The 16,447-nt window shown below is 42.6% G+C and overlaps 1 protein-coding gene across 3 annotated transcripts in view; it reads right to left on the minus strand.

The window, feature by feature from the left end:
* Positions 1–9,132, minus strand: part of PLOD2 (procollagen-lysine,2-oxoglutarate 5-dioxygenase 2) — a 96,300-nt gene extending 87,168 nt beyond the window's left edge. Inside the window, exon 1 of one of the 3 annotated variants that reach the window (XM_006202778.4) lies at positions 8,673–9,132. In XM_006202778.4, the coding sequence (XP_006202840.2) occupies positions 8,673–8,787 (115 nt within the window). In that variant the 5' untranslated portion in view covers positions 8,788–9,132. The remainder of the gene's footprint in view (positions 1–8,672) is intronic. The other 2 variants (XM_006202780.4, XM_072958806.1) reach the window with 2 other exon arrangements.
* Between the last annotated feature and the right edge of the window lie 7,315 nt (positions 9,133–16,447).

The following is a 16,447-nucleotide window of genomic DNA, read 5'->3' on the forward strand; positions in this document are numbered from 1 at the left end:
AGGCAGTAGGTCCGCAGCTCATCCACAGCTCCTGTCTGACCTGGCTGCGTGTCAGAGGTTCCCAAGAACCCCAGAGGCAAGAAAACCAGTTGGCTTACTATTGCCAGTTTGCTACAAAAGATGTTTTAAAGGATAAAAATGAACAGCCAGATGAAGAGATACCCAGGGCGAGGGCTGGACGAGTCCTGAGGGCAGGAGCTTCTGTGCCCACGGAGTTGGGGGGCACCACAGTCCTGGCTTGTAGATTTGGTCCCCCATCCGGAAGCTCCCCAAACCCCGTACTTTAGGGATTTTTATAGAGGTTTCATCACATAGTACAACTGATTATTAACTTATTTTCAAATCCCTTGCCCTCTCCCGAATATTGGGGGGTTAGGGCTGAAAGCTCCAAGCTCCTAATCATGGCCTGGTCTTTCTCGTGACCAGTCCCCATCCAAAAGCCCACCAAAAGTTGTCTCGTTAAAAATAAAAGATGCTCCTATCACCCAGGAAATTCTAAGGGATTTAGGAGCTCTGTGCCAGACACTCCTATCACTCAGGAAATTGCAAGGGTTTTAGGAGCTCTGTGCCAGGCACCAGGCTCAAAGACCAAACAACAGAACCGGGAGGTAGAGACCAAAATGTGTGTGTGTGAGTGTAAAAATATATACATGTGTGTGTGTATATATATACTATATATAATATATATTAAATATATATATATATATATATATATATATTTTTTTTTTTTTTTTACTATTTCACAATGTTTTAACACTTATCTACCCATGAGCTTCATGGACTCCAACCTTGGAAAAGACCGAGCTGTCTGTGTAAAAAAGAAAGTGGTGAGGAGAAATGAGGTGTGGGATGGAAGAGTTGAGAAAGAAAACTGAGCATGGCACAACACCTGCACCCCCAAGGATGTGCCGGGATGTGGGTCTCTAACTAAAGTCAGAGTAGAGTAAGAACTCTGAGTCTCTACTTTGTAAGTCTGTTCACTGCTTTGCTTTGGTGGTTTTCCAGTTTGGAGTTGTATTTTGTTTTGCCCTTGGTTACCTAGTAAAGTCACTGTTTAAAAAATTCCAACCTTGTTTAAACTGAACTAAGAAGAAAAGGAGAATTGTCCCCCTCCAGACGTGGCAGACAGGAATTTCAGAGGCTCTGGACGAGCAAGGCACTCTGGTCACAGCTGTGGTGCCAGCTGGAGGCCAGGAAAGATCCAGCAAGGCTAATGCAGGAGACGGGGGACCTCAGAAGACAAGGGGCCTCAGAGCTGGCTTGGGCATAACTGGAAAATCCCAGCAGAGGGCCAGCCTGCCCTCTGCACAACAGCTCCGTAAGACTTCCCAGGGCCTTAGACTAGGAAGGTCATTTTAGTCTGCCTGAAAACTGCTAGCCAGTTTCTTAAAAAAAAAAAAAAAATTAAATTCTGTATTTGTTTAATTTTTTTTTTTTTGGCATGCTAAAATAGCTGCTGGAGTTTAGTATACTGTTAGGCCCAGGGAAAAAAAGAATTAAATGTTCAAAGAACCAGTTGGAGAATGCATTTTAAATATCTAAAAGTAATTGGCTCCATTCCTAGCCATGTGTGTAGCACCAAAAGTAACTTGCACCCTAAGGCCCCATAAAAATTGTAGCTTCAAACCAACAAAATAGTCAACGACAGGGCCCTGCTGATGGGACACTGGCTCTGTGTCGGGGCTCTGTGGTCACTGGAATTAAGATGTAAGGTTTCTGGGGCTTTTCCTGAACAATGTCCCAGAACCAGGAACCCAAGACTGCCAGGATTCCACGTCCTTCCTCCACTTGCTGCTGGGCCTGCAGAGTGAAGCCGTGCGTGCGGCAAGATGCATATTCAATGTCTCCTTAGTGCCCCGGAGTATCTGGGTCCGACTGGGGCGGGTGATGGGAGCAATAAAAATTGCATATGCTGGCAAGTTCCTTCCTGCCATGAGAACCTTTATGTGTGATGTCCATAGCATTAGAAGAACAGAACCACCGCACTTAAATCAGAGGAAAATCCTCTCTATGGAAGAAACATTAAAACAGATTGGTAACTAGAAAATAAGTAGAATTCTTTTTGAAAATTTGAGACTGTAACCCTAAAGAAAATGAGCAGATGATCAGTTAATGTAATAACTTCTTCAGGATGTCTTATTAGTCCAAAATAATAGCAATGTTAAAATCAATATAACAAATGAGATTTAATTATAAATCTAGCCCATTTTAGAAACTCAACCATGTTTGTTAGAAGCACATTTCCTGACCATTTAGCCCCCTTCTTTTAGCTGTGTCCTTGAAAACTCTTATTTGTATTAAAAGTTTTACAAAATATATTAAGAGTAATAAGCATGTTCTTTGAATTGTTAAAATGTGGGGGTTTTTTCAATTCTAGTGAATATTTTGATTATAAATATAGTAGTACTTCAGAAATACGAGTCTTCAGTTCAAAGGGAAAGGATACTCCGATGTAGGAGACCCTGTCATTCTGTCTTAATAAAGACTGTGAAGTGTCCCCCATCACTCAGAAACTTGCATAAAGACTGATACTCCCTTGTAAAAAGAGTAAAAATCAAAAAGAACAGTAAAAGTCAAAAAAAGTACCAAAAAAAAGTAAAGGAAAAGAACAGAATAAAGCAAAGGTTGTCTATTCACTATTTATTTAGTTTTCTCCCTAATTAAACAAAATTTAAGTCTAACCCTATAAAAACTAAACTTTAAACCAGATTTTTGTAGCAGAATATAAATAGTAAACACAGTATACTTCCACAGTAACAAATTAAGCATTTTCTCAGTCACATCTCTTTTAAGAAATAAATTTAAGGGGGGAAATATAACCATATTTCAATAAGAATAAAAAACGATCATTACTTTCCCAAAACTGCTACAGTATGCTACTAATACAATCAGGCCTGAAAAATACTTATGCATCAATCTAGTAACTAAGTATGTAAATGCACTAACTTGACTTAGTTTTTTTTAAATAGGTTTATATTTAAAAACTGAATTAAAAATATTAACAGAAGGTAATTTTCCTCTTTTAACACACAAAAGAAACATGATAGAAATCTTTCCTCTAAGTATATAACTAACACACCGCTCTTCGAATTTTGTTTTAAATAAAGTTATCCTAAGTGGGAAACATTAATGTTTTGTTTAAAAAAAAAACTTTAAAACTTTTTTAGTTTCTGTATCTTTAAATTATAAACAGTGTTTTTTGAAGGAGCATTCTTGGGACACAGTTAATAGGGCAGTAATAAATTCAGTAGCACCTTTACCAAACACAGGTTGCAAAATACAGGCCTTAGTATAGTAAGTAGCAGATCAACTATACTTCAATTGGGAAAAAAAAAAAAAAAGCAAATAGCATAAGGACAAGAAGTCACAATACACTGTTTAAAATCCTACTACTCTGGATAACTATTTCTTGACTAACTAAAATCTCAATAGCTCTGAAAATTAGTTCTGTTTAGTGAGGCAACCATACCACAGCAAATGCAAACAAGTAAAATGTGAAAGAAAAAAAAATTTGTCAATTTAAACGTCACCAATTTCTCAGTTTAGCCTAATTTTTTTAGCAAAGATTGAAGAAGAATAAAAATATTCATTGATAAATGTTTTGAACATTTCCTCCCAGGAATGAGGCCACAACTCATAACCAAGTTTTTAGGGCAAATTTCTAGAACACACACGAGCTCTGAAGAAGAAATATGTTATCTCCGTTCCCACCTACAAGCTGTTTAATTCATTTTTTTATCACGACTACACTATTTACCCCAAGGTACACGTCTAGTTAGCATCAAGCACCGTGTTTAAAAAGATGTAACAGAGAAGCTCTCTGTTTGATTTCAAAATGCCACAGGACTCACTGGCAAAGTTTAAAATGAAAAACAGCCTTCTCCAATGCCCGGAGCCAGCTGCTACTGGCCAGAATCCGGCTCTTTCCAGGACAGCAGCAGATCTGCAGGAGACATCGCTAAACAAGGAACGTCGTCTCCCAAGTGAGGGTCGGCAAAGTTTTCTGCACAGGGCCAGAGAGTAAACAATTTAAATTCTGCAAGTCATATCACCTCTGTGGGGACTCACAACAGCCACAGAAGATATGTCATCCAATGTGGCTATGAGCCAAGGAAACTTTATGGGCCCTGAAGAGTGAATTTCATATAACTCTCACATGTCACAATAAGTTATTTTTCTCTTCAGCCATTTAAAAATGTAAAAACCATCACTGGCTGTATAAAAACAGGTAGCTGTTTATAGTCTGCTGGATTGGGCCCATGGGCCGAAAGTCTGCCACCCTGGCCTAGCACCCAGCCTTCCCTCAGCCCCTGACTACTGCTCCCCCTCCATTTACATAAACCTACAATGAGTGCTCTTTGGAAAAGCACCGCTTTTGCTTCTTTAGGTCTCTGTTGCCCTTCTTTAGGCCTCTATTTCTTTCCCACAGCTCCCAAAAGTCGAACAGAACAAAGAGACGTCAGAAAAGACACAAAGTGTGGCCTGAAGAAGGCGCACCAGCTCTCTTGGGTTGCTTTCCAGCTATCTTCTGCAAGTGGCATAACCATTCCCCATGCCCATTTCACCATCTACAAACAAACAAACAAAAAAAAAGGATCACAGTATTTCTGAAGGTGTGGTTTTATATGCAGAAGGGTAGGCAGAGCAGAAAATACAACTTGTGGATAAGAGTTGCCAACCACAGTTCAGAAACAAACTCTTGCCTGATGTTTCACTGGGAAGTTCCTTGATCATGGTTGTGTATGGGTCCCTGGGTAGAGAAAGGAAGTTCACCAAATTGAGTTAAAATTCTGGGAGAAAAGCAATCTCACTGACTGCATGACAGTTTTCATGATTCTCGGAGCGGGCCAGAAACTCGACAAACATGAAACGAGAATCTCTTTGTGTTAAAAGAACAGGGAAGGCACTGGGAGGTGCAGAGAAATGAGTAAGACTCAGTCCTTTACTTCAAAGATGTAAATGGCCACATTGGTTGACATACCTTCTGCGGCTGTTGCGAGTTCCCACAGAGGTGATATGACCTGCAGAATTCTACTTTCTTCAACATAAACATGATCTATCATACAAAGCAGGTAGGATTTGTATAAACCAACAGCATTAAGAAGTCAGAAAAAGAGCCAAACAAAAGACAGTAAAGGGGAGAACTTCCTAGGAGCTAGACCTAAACAGAGAACAGACTTCCAAGGAGAACAGGAGGCACAGACATGTGAGAGCCTCGTTCACGTATAGATCTAGGACCGCAGGAGGCGTGGATTCTCAGCTCCACTAGACATTACTATGCTGCTCTCCAGAAATGTCCTGCTCCCATTAGCAGTTGGAGAGTTCTCATCCTCACAAGTTAGTATGATCAGAGCCTATTTTTAAATGCTTTAGTCAATGTGATGGGTAGAAAAGAGTATCTCAATCTAATTGTCTCATCTGCCCGTCACATTCTCAAAGTCATTTTGTATGTCTGTTTTTATCATATAGTTGGATGGCAGAGTCTAAGGATGACAAGTTGTTTTGTGTGACTGGAGCCCAGGACACAGAAAGTACACAGAGGACAAGCCTCCCTCTCTTCGTCCAGAGGTTTCTCCAGGACCATGGTCTCTTCCTCTCCGCCCCATAAATTGCCAGTTTGCATCAACAGATAGGGACAAACTTTCCCTTTCCTCCTTGAATGTGCCAGGGTAAATTAAAGACTTTATAAATGAACATGGTTGAAAAATACTGGTCTTCACAGAAACATCTGAAACCATTTCCTCCGCTGTTGCCCAAAACTTGGTTTCTGCCCAATTTAGATCATGGAACAGTCAAGGTACCTTAGAAAACAGACAAAAACATTGATCCAGGTCTGCAGACCTGGTTACAAATGCTTGGCAGAAATATATCCAATCCTTTCCTTCTCTAATCTAGAAGGCAAAAAAAGTATAGGAAAGATAAATCAGGGTATGAATGTGACTTGCTGACATTCATTAGGATGGTTTTGCCTCGAAAGCTCCCGTGGGGATAAAATTTTAAGGCAAAATTCTGATAGCTGGTTCTAAGAGAAAATGATTGATTTTAACCAAATTCGTGCTTGGAGTCTTTCCATGCTAAGTACAAAGTAGCAACCAAAAAAGAAATGAACACAGTCCACAGCAGAACTCTCAGTAAACAGAACAAAAAGCAGTGTTCTCAACTCTAGTTAACACACAGCATCAAAGCTAGGAAAAACTATTTTCCAAAAACTGATTAACTGATTCAAACAGCACATTCCCCACTACGGTGGAAAGACGGAAAATCACTATAAATATCCGCTTCCTAAAAAGCATTGCTATTATCATTCTGGTAACATTAGAATGCCTCATATACACATAGATTTGTCTAATTCAGTGGTTTTCAACCCTGGGCAATTTTGTCCCTGCGGAGACATTTGGTCACTCTTCATTTTGAGTCGCTTTTTATTTGTACACCTGGAGAAGGGTGCTCCTGACATCTAGCGAGTAACAATGCTGCTGAACATCATACAATTCACTAGACAGTCTACCACAATTATTATCTGGCTCAAAATGCAAAAAGGGCCACAAAACCCTGGTCTAGTCTATTTCTTAGTGGCTATCTGAGATATGGTGACCAACACAGGCGGTCAGAGATGATAAGCACTCTTCTTTAAGACTTCCCATTAAGTAAGCTAGACAACTTTGAGTCCTAAAGTTTGCTTGATATTCACATAGATAAAGAAAACTTTCCAGTTTAGCAATTTTCAGTTGTAATATTTTAGCGAGAAAATGGAACATAATCCAGGATTCTAGCTATGTTATCAAGCACTGTCCCATCTATATTTATATTTATTAGCTTATCACATCTACCTAATTAACGAACAGTTCATAATCAAACTGGCTACTGCTGATTCCATCAGTTACAAATTAACATTTTTCTGCATTTAGATGATATCTGAATTTTCCATGCCCACTTATCAAAATCAGTCCTCAAATTTCAGCAGTAGGTTTTACGTGGTCATCTTCTGAGAAAAAATTCATATCTGAAATATCCTTTCTCTGATGTTACAATACACTAAAACTTTACTGTCCAGCTCCCTGAAACTTAAAAGTCAGATTAGGAATGGAAGATGATTTTGAATGTAAACCTAAAGGCAGCTACAAAGAGATGCCTTCTACAAAAAAGTAACAAAGTGAAATAAAATATACAAAGGCTGAAGAGGTCCCTCTAAAAGCAGCAAAGCCCTGAGAGGTTATTTTATTTCCCAGGAAGTTTTCTCGGGTGTTTCAACAAAGAAAGTCATTTTTTCTGGGGATTTTTTTTTTCAATGTCTAGATTTCCAAGTTTGCCGAAGACACTTACTTGTCTATTTTCTAGATGTTACACTAAAAGAAAATTTTGAAGTTATGAAAAAATTTCAGTTCAAGTTTAAAGAAACCAAAAAGGTTTGAGAAACCCATTTTGAAGCCACCACATAAATCTGAAAGAAAAGTATCCTGTAACTGACAAAAATCTATCTGAATGCTTAAGTTTCTCAAGCTAACAAAGCAAGTACTGTTTGGGAGGAATGTAGAAAGATGGGCAACTTAGTCCACAGAAGTTTTCTAAAACACTTATGGAAAGCCAAACTATTGCTTACATGGATTAACTGGGTTTTACACCAAATGCCAACTTCTAAATGTACACCTAAAATAGAAAGTTCTGTCCTTGTGCTTAGTGTAAAGTTCAAGCAGAAGAACGACTTATTTACTCCCCCACCAAAAAAAAAAATGACAAAATGATTTTAATCTGAAAAAAAGCAGTACAGCAGAAGGACATTTAAATGCAAGATCTAATTTCATAGAGCACGAAGTGGAAAACTCCAAGGGTATCTCATGTGCAGCAAAGGGCAGCAAAGTATGTTTGGACAAACATGTGGTGGGACTCTCTTTAATCTTGCTAAATGTAAAAAGTTTTGTTTTACATGAACTTGACTGAACTATTCGCTGCAGTTCGAGCTTCTGAAAACAAGAAATGGCATTAAGGCTTTAAGGAAAAGGGTGGCTAAGGGGAGAAGCTGTAGACAGCTTCCCCTCCAAATCCCCAAGGAGGAAAGCTACCGCCTGGAGGTTACTGGGTAGCCAAGCAGTCTTACTGAAAACAACCAAGGTTTTGAGCGTTGTTTTTGGCAGGAGGTAGGTGTTACCGGCTGCTTCCTGGGGCGCTGGAAGGAATGTGTCACCATCAATCAGAAAGTACACTGAGCCCCGTGTTCAGGTCACAGAGGGAGTACTGCCTCGTCGAGTACGGATAAGTCATGCCAACTCCAGCAAAGAAGAAAGGAAAGTTGCAGGACAAGGTGCTGGTACCCACTGACCCGCAAGACCAAAAGGAAACCCCGACCTGTGCTGAAGAAAACTTCGTGCGCTCTCGGCTTTCTGAGAACGCCAAGCGCCCCAGAAGGCGGATGCTCCCACACTTCCCCGGGGACCAGCCCCGCCCGCGCGCAGGACCTCGGCGGTCCTGGGGCGGGTGGACAGCCCTCCCCACTCACCTCGGTGGTCCTCCGGCAGGACAGGCTCCCACCCACTCACCCCTGCGGGCCTGGGGAGGGACGGGCCCCCTCCACCTACTTCACCTGGCAGGCTCCACGCGAAGGGCTGGCTGCTGGATGAATGAACTGGCCGTCCGGCCGAGCCTCACGAGGCCCGGCGGCCCGCGGGGGTGCTCACCTGTGGCGGTGCTGGAGGGCTTCTCCGAGTCTGCACCCAGGCAGGGATCCCAGGGCTGCAGGACGAGCGCCAGCAGCAGCAGGGGCAGCCGCGGCTTCACCGCGCACCACCCCATCTTCGGCCCCGCGAGGGTCCGCGGCCTCCGGCACCCCCACCGCCGAAGGAGGCCCACTTCTCGCGAGAGCCGGGACCCCTGGTCCGCCCGGGGCCGACGACTGCGGCGGGGAGCGAGCGGGCCGAGCGCGCGCAGGGAGCCCGCGGCCGGCAGCGCGAGCGGCGCGGAGGGCGGCCGGAACCAGGCGGCCGGGGAGGCGCGGAGCAGCGGGCGCCCGAGGCGCCGCGGGCGCCTTATAGGCTCCCCGAGGGGGAGGCGACGGGGCGGGCCGCGCCCTGGCTATTGGCCGCCGGCTGACCCGCCGCGCCGCTGCGTGCACCGTGCGGTTGCCTCCGCCGGCCTGCCCCAGCCCCACGTCTGGGATTGTTTGCTCCGACCTATTTAAGGAGCTGTCTGCGGCTACGTGTGGAGGCTCACGCAGGGCTTCTGGCTGGAGCCGGGAAGCGTGTACTTAAATTTGGGAGTGGGCCTGGGACAGGGGGAGGAGACGCCGGGAGTCTGGCCGGCGGGCGGCGCTCGCTGCTCCCTCCTCTCTGCTGCCCCGGCACCCGGAGCTTCCCAGGAGCCTCAAAGGGTGCGAATCTGCCCCTCTCTGGATTTGGATCCTCCCCCCAGGGCAGAAGTGACTGCAAATCGGCAGCAATGTTGGCTGAATGGGACCTCGCCAAGCAAGGAACTATGGAAATTTACACACAGACACCCACACACGCACCCGTTAACTGAGGGGCAAGTTTCTAAACCCTGTTAAAGGAAGGCCCTGTTTCTATTTTACTCTGTAAACCGAAAGTTTTTATTGTCCATTGAACATCTCTTCCTCCTCTGACTGTGCCAGGCAAGCCGTGGACTCTCTCCAGTAATGGCTTGGAAATCCTGCAGAATCGGAGTCCAGCATGTGTAACCTGGGGCTGTGCCTTACAAGGTCTTCCTTCAGTCCACATGGAAAATTACTCCCAGAGATGTTGTCAGAGCCATCTCTCAGCTCCCTGGCGCGTCCTCTGCTTCCAGTTTTGACTCATGTCTAAGCAAATTCCTTTAAATGTATTACTTCTCATTACATTTTAGCTAGCCCAGTAGTTAATCTATAGGGATAAGCAGGGGCAAATGCATAAATTAAGACAAAAACCTGACAATTTGCCTTATATATTTCATGACATGAGATAGCTTATGGGAGAAAAAGATTCAGACTGGCAGTGTGGCAGTATTTTATAACCTTTTACCTCTTATCTTCCTAAAATGGGGGAGGGGTGAGAAAAAAAACTTATTTGAGCCAATACCCTGTCCAACTCAGCCTTTGAAGTTAAAACAAAATTATTGGAAAGGATGTGCCTCTTATGATCACCTTTTGTCTGAAATTAGCATGATTTCTAAGTAAGATGAGTACTAAATGATCACACTGAGAAACAGGTGGAAAAACCTGCAAAGAAATGTTGCCTGGGTGTGACATTTTAGAAAAAAGAATCATTTCCTGTGCCTAGAACTAAGCCAGTTGTTACTGTGTTTGGAAGGTTTGCTCTCAGTCTTCTAAGGCGAATTTGGAAAAAGTTCAGAGAAGAGCAACAAATAATTAAAGAAATGGAAAGTATGACCTGTGACAGTGAAATAAGGTTTATTTAGACAGAAGAAGAAAGGGCTAAGGAAGAGATTCCTTAACAACATCCGTCACTGTCTGGCCAGTGCCACTCCGTAAAACTAGGCAGAAAAGCAAACGGCATCAGTCCTCCGAGTCTGAGGACTCTGCTGGGCATGACTGGTCTTACGGCCAAATCTCAATCTCCAGAATTCCAAACCTGTCTACTGTGCCTGAATTTGGCAAAACTCCTTGGACTTGACTTCTCCCTTCCCTGGCTGTCTAGTATCTTCAAGAACTTGCATGGTTAGAACCCAGATTTCTGCCCTCCCAATCCCCCTCTCAACCCCATGCGCACTTACAGCCTCTCTGCATCCCAAGTGTGTGTGGGTTTCAATGGCCAAGTCCACCAAAAGTTACAGGTTACTTATGACATTCCTCTTTCTCTATTGCGAGTTAACAATATCAGGGCTATATGACTTGTATAAAGTAAGTGTTTCTTTGGGCTTTTCAAAATAGCCAGACACATTTATCACTGTCTGAAAGATCTCAATTCTAAAACCCTGTCCCTTCTGCCTCCTTATATTTCCAGCTGTCTGTTGAACGTTTCTACTTGGACGTTCCACTGGCACAAACTCCAAATGTCTAACTCATGAAATCCAGATCCCACTCACAGCTTCCTCACTGCTGTTAATAATACAGCTGCTCTCTAACTCACAGAACCTCAGACACTTTCTATTTCTCTCCTCCCACCACCTCCCTCCCCACAACACACAGAGCTTGACTCCAAATCCTGTCATTTTTTTCCCTTTGCATTTTCTCTCCTCCATTCCTTTCCATTCTCCCTGCCACCTCACCAAAGCACTTCTGAGTATGTCCTAACTGTACTGTTTGATCTGTTTCCTAACTGATCATCCTCCCCAAAGACCCTCCTGCTCCCATACACCATGGCTAGATTCATCATCCTCAAATATTCTTTTGATTACTTTGTTCTCAAACTCAAAGATTTCAGAAGGAATTTGAAAGCAGACCAAATCCCTTAACCTAGAATTCAAATTCCTTCACTATTAAACCTAATCACCTCTCCCTATAGCCGATCTGATTTGCTTTAGTATCTCCCAAAGTAGACCAAAGACTATTATTTTTTATTCTCTGGAGTTTGGGTAATAATCACTGTCTTCATTTTGGTTCTTCCAGAACCCAACCCTGAGCCAAGTCTCAAGGAAAGGGGGTAGTTGAGGGTAAAGTGACACAGGAAAGGAAATTTCAGCCAGTAGTGAATACATTATCAAGTCCACCAGAGTAGGTGATCATAACCCCACAGGACTGATGCACAGCACACCCCACAGGAATGTCCCAGCCAAGGGGCAAGAGAATGATGTGCCCCCAACACTCATCAGTCATTGATTAAGGGCGGGGCACTCATTCGTTCTCAGGCATCCCCAGCCTGCTATGCTTACAGGCATGACAGCTCCCCAGGAATGATGCAGGTCTTGGCCAGGGGAATTCAGGTTGGTAGATTCAGAAATGGTAAAGGAATTTGAGGAGAAATAAAAGAAGCACTAACAGTGTCTGCTCAGCCACCATGCCGTTATGTTATCCCTCTATCTAAAAAGTTCTTCTCCAAACCTCTCCTCCTCCATTCATTGGGCTCAGGTGCCACCTCCTCCAGGAAGCCCAACTTAAGTGCCTCCTTCTGCCTCAGTCTGGATTAGGTCTCCCTGTTCCATCCTGTCTAACTCCTGAAACAAACTTCTTTTATTTTTGACAATCTTTTACTAGAGAGTTTGTTTATCAAGGTCAGGATCCAATTTTTCTTCATCATTGTACTCCATACTGGCACAGAGGAGAATGTATTTATTCATTCATTTATTTACTCCAAAAATATTGACTATGTACCTAATATATCTAAGCACAGTTCTAGATGCTGGTAAAACAAATATATCAGTGAAAAAACAAACAAATATCTCTATCCTTCTGGAGATTTTACTCTTATATAAAGAAAGAGATAAGAAAAATATAATGGTGACAAGTGGTAGAGAGAAAATAAATCAGTAAAGGTAAGTAGGAAGGACCAAAAAGGAGAGAACACACTGAAATTTTGAAGACAGGGGTCCTGGGAAGGCCTCATTGAGATGATGCTTGAGCAAAGACCCGAAAGTGGTGAGGAAAAGAGGTAATTGTCCTGTGTGGGGGAAATATATCCAGAAAGAAAAACAGGAAGTGCAAAGGCCTTGTGGCCAGAACATGTCTGGAGTGTTCTAAGGGGGCAAGAGATAAATGAGCAGGATTTCAGTGACTGTAGGTAAGATTAGGAGGAGACGAAGCCTGAGTGGTAGCAGGCAGGAATGGGTAAGCAGACGGTGTGCTGGTGTAGAGCCTGGTATCAGCCTTAGCCTTGGGGACATTCTGCTAAGTGAAATAAGCCCGTCACAGAAGGACAAATACTGCAGGATTCCACTTAACTTTAAAACAATCAAACTCAGAGAAGCAAAGAGTAGAATGGGGCTGGGGCTGGGAGAGGGAGGACGGGGAAGCTACCAATCGACGGGGATGAAATCTCAGTTATGCAAGATGAATAAGTTCTAGAGATCTGCTGTGCAGTGTTGTCTCTGTAGATAACAATACTCTATTGTTCACTTAAAATTCTGGAATGAGGGTGGATCTCATGTGTAGTGTTCTTACCATAATTGAAAAAAAGACAGAGAGAGCCATTTGGATAGTTACAAGCAGAGCAGTGACATGATCTGATGTAGGGGTTGAAAAGGAAGGCAGAGTCCAGATGCTGGGTGAGACTAAAACTAAGGGAAATGGAAATGAGTAGGGACATGAACTGCAAAGCATGGAGGCCAATTTGGAGCCTAATGCACTGGTCCAGATGATGCTGGTTTCAACTCGGTGCAAGTCAGTTTTTAAATGAATTTTAATTGTAGAGTCAACAAAATTTGACATTTTGAATGTGGGTGTAAGAGATTAAAAAAAGGGAGAGTCAAGGATATTTATTCAGTGAATATTTGTTGAATGAATAAAAAGTAAAGCCTTGGGAACACATGCAATAGCCCTGGGGGTGGAGAGGGAGGGAGAGGTTAAATGTAATAGATGAGAAGGAGAAGCAACCAGACAGCCAAGAGCTGAAACTCAGAGAAGACAGACCCATTAGGGGACAAAAGAGGAGGAGAGTCAGCAAAGGAGAGTGATAAAGTCGGACAAACAGGAAAACATCTACAGAAGAGAGACTTGGAAAATAGGAAGAGGAAGCGTGAGAAAAAGTCACTGATTTCAGCACTGGGGACAGGAGTTTAAGATCCAACTTTAGATAGGAGCAGAAAGGACAGGGAATGAAAGGCACAAAGTGGACAGGAGGGTGTAAAGCATTCAGTCTACATCAGACCTCCCCTGCCCTTACCAGGGGGCCGCTTTTCTAATTGGAGGGTGAGTAGGTTGCCACCAGTCTGAAGGTTCCCTCTGACTTGTGGCCCCAGCTGTTTTCTTTTTAAATTCTTTCAGCTGAGCTGAAGTGATCAGTGTTCAAGGTTCAAGAGTTAGAAGTGCAAACAAAACCAGTGTGAGACAATCAAGTGAACTGCTTAGCATATGGTAAGCATAAGAGGTTTCTTCACCCAAGAAAAACAATTATTTATCACAGGGGAAATGTGCCTGGGTTACCTTCTGAAGGTTTTTTTTACTCCTCCGGTTTCAAGAACCCTTTATTTATGAATCCTGGTTCTCATTCAGCACTTGTAGCCAAAGCATCACTTTTTTTTTTTAAACCTTCATTATATGTTTTAGACATCTGAGCATGATTATATAGAATCTTCCCTGGGCAAATATGAATTGTGAAACCCTTGTACCTAGCAGAATGATGTCAGATGTAAAACTAAACTCAGCCAGATTCAAAGTTGGAAGAGCAGGCCAGGATAGGAAAGAGAGTCAGAGAGCGTACAAGTATTCCAAAGATGGTCTTAGCAGATGTTTTGTGACTAGTCGCGCTGATTTGGACAGAGCTGTCTAGGCTATGAGTCACCCTACAAGGTCGGCAGCATAAGTTTGTGGCTTCTGCATTCAGTCTTCCAAACATACTTTACCGAAGTTTTAAGCTATGACATATTTATTGACATAGGTAACACCAGAATGACATTAATTATGATTAACCACAAAACAGTGTCAAAATTTTCTGGTCCAACAATAGTTTCTCTCTCTCTCTTTTTTTTTTTAAATAGCTTTCTGCCCTTCTAGTCCTTTGTTCTCCTGCTTCTTAGGACCATGTAAATCCTTTCTCTGAAACATCTCTGCTCAGAGGCAGATTTGCCCTGAAGCTAGTAAAGTGAAGTATCAGTGCCCCTCACTTGCAAATGCCTCTATGGGTGTTGGGATTGGCTGAGACTCATGTGGTATCCTAGACTGGGAAGGAAGCTAGATTATAATCAGAAACAATTACTAAGAAATTATTTCTCAGGAACTATCTAAAAAGATCTTAGGAGAAAAAGAGACCCCAGCCCCAAGGATCCAGTAAATTGTTAGGTTTTCTTTTCCTAAGTGAGTCCTCACTTCTTTACCTTATTTTATATTTGTAACTCTAAAGTCTTTTTTTTCTTAAAGATCCCTAAAATAATGTAAATTTTAGGCCTCATTAAACCACGATTCGCTCCTTGTCCTACCCCTAGAATCTGGACCCAATCCTTTCCGTAAGTGTTGAGATTGTAAGGAGTCTATGATCAGCATTTCTCGGCTCAGCCCTAAGATGGGCCTTCCTTCGTCAACTCTGATCATATTCTCTGCCCGGTTTCCAACACTGATATGGTTATCTTCCTCCTCTGTGACTGAGCTCGTCCTTACGCACCTGAGCTCAAGCGTCCTAGCCGTTATCTTGGATCCCTGTCTGATAGCCTGCTTCATCTCAGACTGAGATCTTTCCTTGTCTTATTGTAAATCTCCAGAGAGCAGAATTCGATCGCTTCCTCAGCCTCTGAAGCTGCTCTGAGCCTCCTGCAGGCACCATCTTAACCACCCACTGTTGGGTGTTGCTCTACGTGTCCTGCCCCATGACTGGCGGGTCTGCTGGTTCTGGTCATCTCTGTTCTGGCAGAGCTGATTATGGTAGAATTGAACTTAACACACATTGATTACAAGCATCTGAGTCAACAGAATACTATGAGTTAAATAACTGAATTATAATGTCACTTGGTGAGGTCTCCAAGAATGCTACTTTGAAATGAAGCAGAGCCTAACTAAGAAAATATACAGATCCTTACACAACGAAACAGATGTAAGTAACTCGAATGTTAGATGTCATAAAAAAGAACAGAGAGGATAAAATAATAAAGCTTTGGCCTTAGAGAAGTGGATATTATTCAGAAATATGCCGTAAAAGTGCTAGTACTATTTTTCGCCCATTATTCCTAAAATCTGAAAAGTGAATTCCATGACGTACACTAAAGGAATTATTTTTGCAATGGAACTGGAAGGAAGGAGGATTTACTGTAAAGGGTGTAGCCATGGGGAAGCGCCTGCCATGCTCAGTCTGAATGCAGCACCCAGAACTACAAGTATCGTCTTCTTTAGAGCATTTTCCATTACAGGTTTCCAAAAGGGATGGTTTGCATCAGATATAATTTTCTGTACTATAGACATAGATCACAATTCACAGAGTCCCTTCAGACTTTTTGAAGCTAGCCATAATGATCATGTAGTCCATTTGCTGACGGCTTGTGAGCCTCTTTGCATCCTCTGTGAAATGTTGAGTGAACTCCCTGCAGGTAGCCATTTGGCGACTGCCCTCTAATTTATCTTCTACCTCAATCACAGTATTTTTCTTAATTGCAGCTCTAGTGTTCCTTTTTTTTCACCGACTGTTAATATGATTCTTAAAAATCACAATTGAGAGACAACACACACCAATTTTAGCCCAAAGTGAAAACACTATTCAGATGCAAAAGATTATCGGTATTTTTTTTAAAATAATGTTTTAGGAATAGACTATAAAAAGCCAATAATCATTTAAAGAACAAATTTTTAAACAAGAATTGGCTTTCTCCTTAAAAACCGAAAAAGCTCTCAAAATGAGAAATATTACCAAATGAGTTACTTCTTAAA

The sequence above is a fragment of the Vicugna pacos genome, chromosome 1 (assembly GCF_048564905.1).
Source record: "Vicugna pacos chromosome 1, VicPac4, whole genome shotgun sequence".
Classification (NCBI taxonomy): domain Eukaryota; kingdom Metazoa; phylum Chordata; class Mammalia; order Artiodactyla; family Camelidae; genus Vicugna; species Vicugna pacos.